At 40.9% G+C, this 8,635-nt stretch overlaps 1 protein-coding gene and 1 long non-coding RNA gene across 2 annotated transcripts; both read left to right on the plus strand.

The window, feature by feature from the left end:
• Window positions 1-2,117: 2,117 nt before the first annotated feature.
• LOC124316674 lies at window positions 2,118-3,313 on the plus strand. Its single transcript, XR_006911940.1, has 3 exons — window positions 2,118-2,287; window positions 2,359-2,533; window positions 2,599-3,313. It is a non-coding gene; the product is annotated as an uncharacterized LOC124316674 (long non-coding RNA).
• Window positions 3,314-7,048: 3,735 nt separating this feature from the next.
• LOC124316719 lies at window positions 7,049-8,189 on the plus strand. Its single transcript, XM_046782665.1, has 5 exons — window positions 7,049-7,281; window positions 7,350-7,506; window positions 7,575-7,763; window positions 7,835-7,984; window positions 8,056-8,189. Exons 3-5 carry the CDS (start codon window positions 7,577-7,579, stop codon window positions 8,187-8,189), a joined length of 471 nt encoding a protein of 156 aa, XP_046638621.1. The 5' UTR covers window positions 7,049-7,281; window positions 7,350-7,506; window positions 7,575-7,576.
• The last annotated feature ends 446 nt before the right edge of the window (window positions 8,190-8,635 follow it).

An 8,635-nucleotide genomic window follows, 5' to 3' on the forward strand; every position in this document is an offset into this window, starting at 1 on the left:
GCTGACTACAGTGACCACCACTACGGCCATAGATTCCATAGATTGGGGGGGGGGGGGGTTACCTATTGAAAGAGGAAACTGTGGCGTCCCTTTTACGTGACAACTGACATAACATTTTTGGTTTAATTTAGGTAACGTACCCATGACTGACTACAGTGACCGCCACTACAGCCAAACCGATAGACATTTACTGATAATAGTTGACGTGCTTGGCGAGCGCCATTGCCCATTGGCCAAGTTTTTTTTTCCCCGACAAGTGCATAGTCATAACATCCCCCCACCCTTTTTGCCTCAGTCAACCACATTTCATTCCGAATCTGACGTGGATCGTCAGATCTCAAAAGCATTTAATGGTCGAACGTGACCGATTTGATCTTCGTCAATGTCAACAATCCATCGGTTGACGTTGACATCAACATTGTGTAATTATTTTTTTTTTTTATGAAATAAATTCATTACATTATATTTCACAACAAATCATGTCATCAAGTCATCATTGAATATTTGGATTCCCTTTTTTCGGGGATTATTTGTCCAATAATCGACAAGGTTTTTTTAAAACAGTCTTGTTAAAATATTCTTTATTTCTGTTAATCTTTATTTTTCTTGCTTCCGTCTAACCCTTTGTATCAATAATAGGCTCCCTTTTTCAATTCTTGATAGTGGCGATCTTGTCAGAAAAACCCAACCATCCTCATCCTCTGACACATAATACGCTGCAGCAGCTCGCGAACACCAGCAACCACTGACCGATTCGTGATCAAAGACGTGAATTTTGTTTCTGACCGAAAAGATCGGCTTCGAATTTGGATTCATTTTCTAAAGAAATGAAAGAACTCTCCCCATTCAGCAATTGCTCATGCTAAATCTTTAACCGATGCAATTTCAAATTTCCAATCCTTTACCGGATTGAATAAAACAGGTATATTGTCGAACACCAACTCCCGACAGCGATCATTATCGAATCAACAATCAGGTATTTAAATCTCTCTCTTTTCTATATACATGTATGTATATATATAAACTCGGATTTGTGTGCTGGCTGGGTGCAGCATCTACTAAATTACCACTAGTCACTTAGTCAGAGCCACTGCCGGCCGCTGCGCTCTTATTTGATGGCCGCGCGACTGCGCAACGCCAACACAAGTTATTTCCCCCGCATGGTGACAACGAACCCACCCACCCAACCTCGTCACCCACTCTTCGAGATAAAAGTATAGTGAAAATCATCTCTGATGGTTGCCAATGACAAAGATTTAGCCAACCAACGCCTCCCTCAAAAAAAAAGGTGACATCCCATATTAACTTTGTCATCCCAATTTTTAATTTTTCACTTTTGCCTGATTTTGATGTGAAAAACGGATTCACATCAAAATCAGGCAAAAGTTTCAAATGGAAAATTGGGGCGACACGTCCGCTCCCCGTGGCTAGTAGTGGCCAAATGAGCCAGCGCTGAGCGTTTTCTGGAGCCCAAGCTCGCCTGTGTCTCGAAAGATAAGATAAGAGGTCCCCGTTCAGACTTCAGAGAGCAAACAACGAAATCGGATTCCCCTTCTTTAAAGAATGAAACTCGATCCGAGCCGAGAGATAAAAAGAGAGTCGGGTCCGTGGTTCTGTCCGTCTCGACGATAGGGATACACTAATTCAAACTGAAAAATTCCAATTCAGTAAATGTTAAATGATACTAAACATTAACAAAAAATTCACGCAAATTGTTGTATGTAGTAGATCCAACAAAGAAATCTCTTCAAAATTGACCACATTTTCGAAGATATAATTAGCTGTATTTTTTACACAGCGATACTGCGATACTAGGTCCAATTAACGGGGATCAGTTTCGAAACGCCACCGCTGCAGTTCAAACTGCATAATTCAAATTGAGAAAACGACATTATTAGCGATGCCCATCATTTGTTCGCTTATCAATATATTTTCGTCTCTGGTACTGTAAGTATAATTTTTAAAAATTAACATGAATCAGCTTCTTCAATTAAGGTTTCTAATATTCATCAGTAGATGGGTCTGCAATTGTTATTTTTTTCTTTAAACTTGTCTGCTATTCGACTGCCATTCGACTTTTCTTTCTAAAAGTCGGTGTTATTCAACTCAAAGTAAAATCAAGAAAGTAAATTTTTTTTGGAATCCTGAAAACTGACTTTTTGAAGATGCAGAGAATTTGCTTTTGCCGATCGATAAATCCTTCATATTCAATGAGACACAAAGGGCAGTCCTTCCGTGTCGCCCTCGGTCGCCCTATACTCATACTGGTCGTGGGAAAGAAAACATTGTAAGAATTTAGACTGTTTTAATGAGAATTATGTTAATTGTGTACCATTCCTAATACCACTTCATATTTAGACACTGTACCTGTTGGACGATGACAGGGGTAGAAGTGGTGATTGGTTGTCCAACAAGTTTCAGGGCTTCCAAACAAAAAAGAATGCCAGCAGGGCCGCTGCAGGTCGAAATTACCTTTGCAAGGGCACTAGGTTTGGAAAGGAGAATAATCTTTTCGTTGACATTATTGTTGCAGGTCAGTGATTAGTTTTATCAAACTGGACAAAACCAATAATTCACAATGATTTTTTTCATTTCTAGATATCAAATTATAAGTGATTAGTGTCACATTACACATATAAGGCCGGGATCGTCCCCCTTGCCCTCCTGCGTATCCTTGAATTTTTGCTGGAATGTCGGTAAGATCTGAGGCCACAGATGAAAAACTATTGTGCCACTTTCACTACAACTCCATTACGTATAGGTTTTTTTGGGGGTGGGTGTTACACTTAAATTTAGTAGAGACTAGTGAGACTGCGACAATCGGCAGACAACTTTTCAAAGCGTGATAGTCAGTGTTCGAACGTGTTTTTAGTTTGCAACTCACAATGGAATTCCTTTTGACGTTATAGTGGTGTTATGCTGTATGTATATAAGTTGATAATTTATCGCATTTCCGGATTTGAGATTAATACTGCCAGTTTGAATTGCCTACTTCTATCTAGTACTTAATTCACATCATGCCCTCCTGCATGAGAAATGTTGGAGTAAAAAACTCTGGATGGAAAGACCAGGATGATGTAGGAATAATTTTTAATCCTCGACAAGTGTCGCAGTCGATAGACCAGATGTTGTGGACGTTGCACTACTTTTCCAAGAATCGTAAAATAAGGCATGTCCGTTGTTTCATAGGCTATATTAAAAACAGGATTGGCGCTTCCATTCATTTCCCATAACCTTGCTATGCGCATACATTTTATATCTGAAATTTGTTGACAAAACTTTTCACGATCGTATTTTTTTTTAATCTGCGTGAGTTGTATGGGGTGCGGATTGAACACTTTTTCCAAAAAAAATGTTCAAAAATCGATTACCATATTTGATCTGAAAACAAATTGATAATCGATTCGAATATTGAAACCAAGTTGAAAATAAATTCAAAAATTGAAAATGTTTTGAAATTGATTTCATAAATTGAAAATGATTTTGAAAAATGAAAATGATTTCGAAAAACTAAAATAAATTTGAAAAACTAAAATGATTTCGAAAAATGAAAACGAATTTGAAAAATGAAAATGAACTTGAAAAATGAAAATGAACTTGAATATCCATACAATTTCGGGAGTGCGATATGACACCACCCTACTCTATCCCCAGCTCTCTCCGGATGCTATAGCCACCCCGAGACAACCGACTAGCCATTGATGGCTATGTCGCTGATTCCAGCCAGCAAGGCCGTCAGCGATACTGTCAGCCCTTGCCGGGCGGTGCTGGCCACCGCTGCCGCCACAACGGCCGCCGCTAAAGTCTCTCTCGACCGCAGGCCGAGTATTACCCTACACAAAAATAGATTACACGATCCAACGTGAAAAGTTTCATGTTCCTGCAGTAAATGACACACAGCCTACCCAGCAACGATGAAGACGGAACGGCCGAATGGGTGGCGGCCCTCATTCTCGCCAACACCCTACCTCTGCACCTCAAAATAATCGAAACGGTGCTAAAGAGATCCATCTCTACCCTAGCTGCGCTTCTGCCACCCTCGTCGTTACAAGTTGCTGGCGGTATCTCTGCCAAAATGCTGGCGTCTGAAGCTCCAGCAGGCATACCCCTTGGTCTGCACAGGAAAAGACTGTTGCGGTCAGAAATGCTTTCCCTTTGGAATGAAGCCTGGCAAAACGCAAATACTGGTGCCCAGACCCGCTTGTTCTTTCCCTCAGTGGAATCCGCCTCGATTTTGTCCTCATCTAAATTACCCTTCTTTCTCTGCAGCTTTCTCTCGGGCCACTGCGGCTTAAACAACTTTCTCTTTAAAATCAAAAAGTCTCCGTCACCGCTCTGTCCCTGCCTTTCAGGGGAAGTGGAAGATGTGGCTCATATTTTGTTTGTTTGTACCAGCCACGCCGTACACAGAGTCAGCCTTATTAATTCTGCGGTTGAGTTAAAGCTGTCGTGGCCAGTCCCATTAGACGCTTTCTCCCAATCCAAAACTCTTTGGTCTGCGCTTGTTAAATTCCTATGTTCTATCAAAAGACTTTAACCACCACCACCTTTTCCCAGTTCTTTATACTTTACTTCTTCTCTTAGTTGCGTCTTGGTACTCTGTACATTTTTGCATGGGTCCATCGTGCCCTAATTTCTGGCGCTTTAACCCTGCTTTCATCCACAGGCTCTAGCGGGCGCCTTAACCGGACCGTGGCCGTAAGAGTCGTCCGTTGCTTCGCGGTGCTGGTGACATCCAAATCAGCATCTCGTCGCTCCGGACTATCTGGGGGGTCGGCAGCGGCGTCTTTTTATTCTTTTTAGTCCTCCTATTCTCTTTACTCGTGCTCTTAGTTGCATTTTGGCCGCTCTTCTGTTTCGCATGAGTCCCTCGTGCCCTAATTTCTGGCGCTTTTAACCCTGCTCTCATCCTCAGGCTCTAGCGGGCGCCTTAACCGGACCGTGGCCGTAAGAGTCGTCCGTTGCTTCGCGGTGCTGGTGACATCCAAATCAGCATCTCGTCGCTCCGGACTATCTGGGGGGTCGGCAGCGGCGTCTTTTTATTCTTTTTAGTCTTCCTATTCTCTTTACTCGTGCTCTTAGTTGCATTTTGGCCGCTCTTTTGTTTCGCATGAGTCCCTCGTGCCCTAATTTCTGGCGCTTTTAACCCTGCTCTCATCCTCAGGCTCTAGCGGGCGCCTTAACCGGACCGTGGCCGTAAGAGTCGTCCGTTGCTTCGCGGTGCTGGTGACATCCAAATCAGCATCTCGTCGCTCCGGACTATCTGGGGGGTCGGCAGCGGCGTCTTTTTATTCTTTTTAGTCCTCCTATTCTCTTTACTCGTGCTCTTAGTTGCATTTTGGCCGCTCTTCTGTTTCGCATGAGTCCCTCGTGCCCTAATTTCTGGCGCTTTTAACCCTGCTCTCATCCTCAGGCTCTAGCGGGCGCCTTAACCGGACCGTGGCCGTAAGAGTCGTCCGTTGCTTCGCGGTGCTGGTGACATCCAAATCAGCATCTCGTCGCACCGGACTATCTGGGGGGTCGGCAGTGGCGTCTTTTTATTCTTTTTAGTCTTCTTATTCTTTTTTACTCAGTTTTTCAATCGCGTGCCGCTCCGCTTCACTTTCCAGAATTCCAGTTCTACTTTCGATCTTCTGCCTAATCTTTCCTCTCGGTTCCCTCTCTCTTCTCCCATCCTCCTCTCTTATCCTTATTTTATCTCTACTTCATAATAATGTGACTCTTGTATTTTACCATGACTATGACAATAAATTGGTAACATTCGCCTTCGGCGAATAAACACCTCATTTAAAAAAAAAAAATACCATCAACCTGTAAATTAATTGTGTCGTTTACTTCAATTTCTCTGAGTAAAAAAACATGTACATCTTTTGTATGACAATTTGTGGGGAATTTGACCATGAAACCACTTTTTTTAATTGTCTAAATTTAGTCGGAACTCCTCGAGTAATGTTTACTCGAGTGATCGTGCATAAATTTCGGCGATTAATGTTTGCGTTTCGAATGAAAGACATCTCACCATCTGACCACTTCAAAATTCATGTAGGTTCTACTAGTAATTCAAGACAGAAGAATATATTGTTGAAAGTGTTAAATAAAGGACACAAGTAAAAAAAAAAAAAAAAACGCTAACGTAACACGCGTCAGCAGGATTCACTTTTTTACTTGGGCATATTTGAAGATGGAGATAGTTAGCCGCAGGTAAAATAACTACGTCGCATCCACTATACCATCGCCGTATAAGAATAGTCGTTCTAAGCATGAAAGCGACATAATAATTCCAAATATTTGAGACATTTTAGTTGTGTCCAAAGCTTGATAGCTTCCGAACTCATTTGCAACGCACGAGAAAACATTATTTTTTAACTCGGAGCGCTGTGTGTGTGATGGCGCCAAAATAGTTGGCTATCAACAGATAAGAATAGTTTCTGTGAATAAGTGAATTCCATCTTTTAAAATTTAGGAGATGATGCTTGATGTCCTCCTACAGTCAGTGCTGTTTACTTTCCTCCTTCTAATAATGATTAGGGAAAATCATGCCCAAACGTTTCCTGGCGGTATAGAAATGATTCCGAATGTGACTGAACAGGTGATCGAAGCAGGGTCAGAACTTAGATTGACATGTAAGGCTTCCTCTTACGATGATGAAAATAAAATTTCGTGGCAGTTACCGGATGACATTATTAAGTATCCGGAAGTAAGTTGATTATATGCATAGAGAGATTGTTTTGAATAATTACCTATGGAATCATGTCAACACAGTTAAGTGACGTCAACAACCGTCTGCGCAAAACATTTGACCAAAATGTTTCTAAGGATTCCTATGGTTTCACGGAATTTTATTCCACCATGACTTTGTCAAACGCAAGACCCAGAGACACCGGATATTTTGGTTGCACTTTTCGTGTTTTGGACAGCGGTGCAGACTTGAATACCAAACAATACGTCTATGTCAAAAGTTGCTATTAAAATATCATTCTGAAAGAGAATTAGGGGCTAGTTATTATTAAACAGCATTTTTTTAATACTTAAAAATGTATAGGTGAAAAGGAGCTCGTTTTCCTCGATGCCCAAACATTATCAAACTTAATTCGATACGAGTTCTTTGTTCGAAAAGGAGGATTTCTTCCCATTCCTTGTAAACCCACCAGTCCTGACGTCAAACTTTCCCTCATTTACGCCTCTCTTTGGAATGGACCAGGTGTTGCTGGCTATGGGGATCTCGCAGAAGAAACATCATGGTTACCCGACACGAAATTCATAAAAAAGAAGTTCACTGAAGTAACGTTAAATTAAGCATTATATTGTGCTAGTGGAAATGAAATATTTCTTGGTTGATTTATTAATAGGTTCCTTTGTCTGATCCGAATTCGAATTGGTCGTTCGATCCCAAAATAGGACCGATACTAAAGAATGCAAAGCTCAGCGACAGTGGAACATATCAATGCGTTGGTTCAATTAATAACGTCAGAGATGATAAGGAAGAATTCGCTATCGTCGTCTCAGGTTCTTGTTAGTTTTCTAGTAACTAAATTACACAGAAATTGAATTAATACTTCTTTAAAAATGTGCAGGAATGGAACTGGAAAGGGTTGGCGATCCTAGCGATCCTCCGGAAGGCGGCAATTTTTCTGTTATCTGTCGCACCGTTAATGTCCCATCTGGTCTTAGAGAAGAGATTGTGTCTACTCAACCAATTTGGTTTTATCAAATTAAAGATACTGGAGAAATGCAAATGATAGATGAGACGAATCCACCCCAAGGTTCGAAATCCCTATTGTGCATTTTAATTATCGCAATAGCCTATCGATAATAATTTCTTTATAACTGACAGGTATTAAAGTAACGAAGAACAATGTACTTTCTTTTGAACAAATCCGACTAGACGTGTTCAACATTACACAAGCTACCCCCACAACTTTCCGTTGCGAAGCCAATAAAAGCGGAGAAATAATATCTGAAACTTTTTCTTTCCGAATTAGAGGTATCTGCTTATATTCGATGTATGGTGCAAATTCATAACATTGTCCGTGTTTTTTTTTCTTTTAACTTCAGAAATTAATGACCCCATGGCTGTTCCAGTCATCATAATTGTGGTTTTTTCTATTTTAATTATTATTGGAATTGGCATCGGAATTAAATTATACCTCGACCAGGCAAGTAAAAATTTTCGCAAAAGAAAAAAATAAATCCATCCCTTTTCGATTGAACGGGAAATTTTCTCTCCCCGGAATATAGAAGCGAAAAGTTTATACAGGCGCAAACAAATTACTGATGGGAAACCCTGACTGCATTGATGATCAATTACCGATAGAGTACCAAATTGAATATCTACCCTACGACAGACGATGGGAATTTCCAAGAAATCGTCTTAAACTAGGTTTGAAGTTTGTTGCAATATCTTATTGAATCAGTAAATATAATAAATAGTTTCAATGCAAAATGTGATGATAAATATAATGTACAGGCGTGCAGCTGGGCGCAGGATGTTTTGGCCGAGTCGTTAAGTCCGAAGCGGTCGGGATCAAGGACTCTGAGGAAACCGTCAAAACGGTGGCCGTCAAAATGATCAAATCGGCAACCAACGTCGCAGCCCTGGAAGCCCTGGTTAGTGAACTGAAAATCCTGATCTACT

The sequence above is a fragment of the Daphnia pulicaria genome, chromosome 12 (genome assembly GCF_021234035.1).
Source record: "Daphnia pulicaria isolate SC F1-1A chromosome 12, SC_F0-13Bv2, whole genome shotgun sequence".
NCBI lineage: Eukaryota > Metazoa > Arthropoda > Branchiopoda > Diplostraca > Daphniidae > Daphnia > Daphnia pulicaria.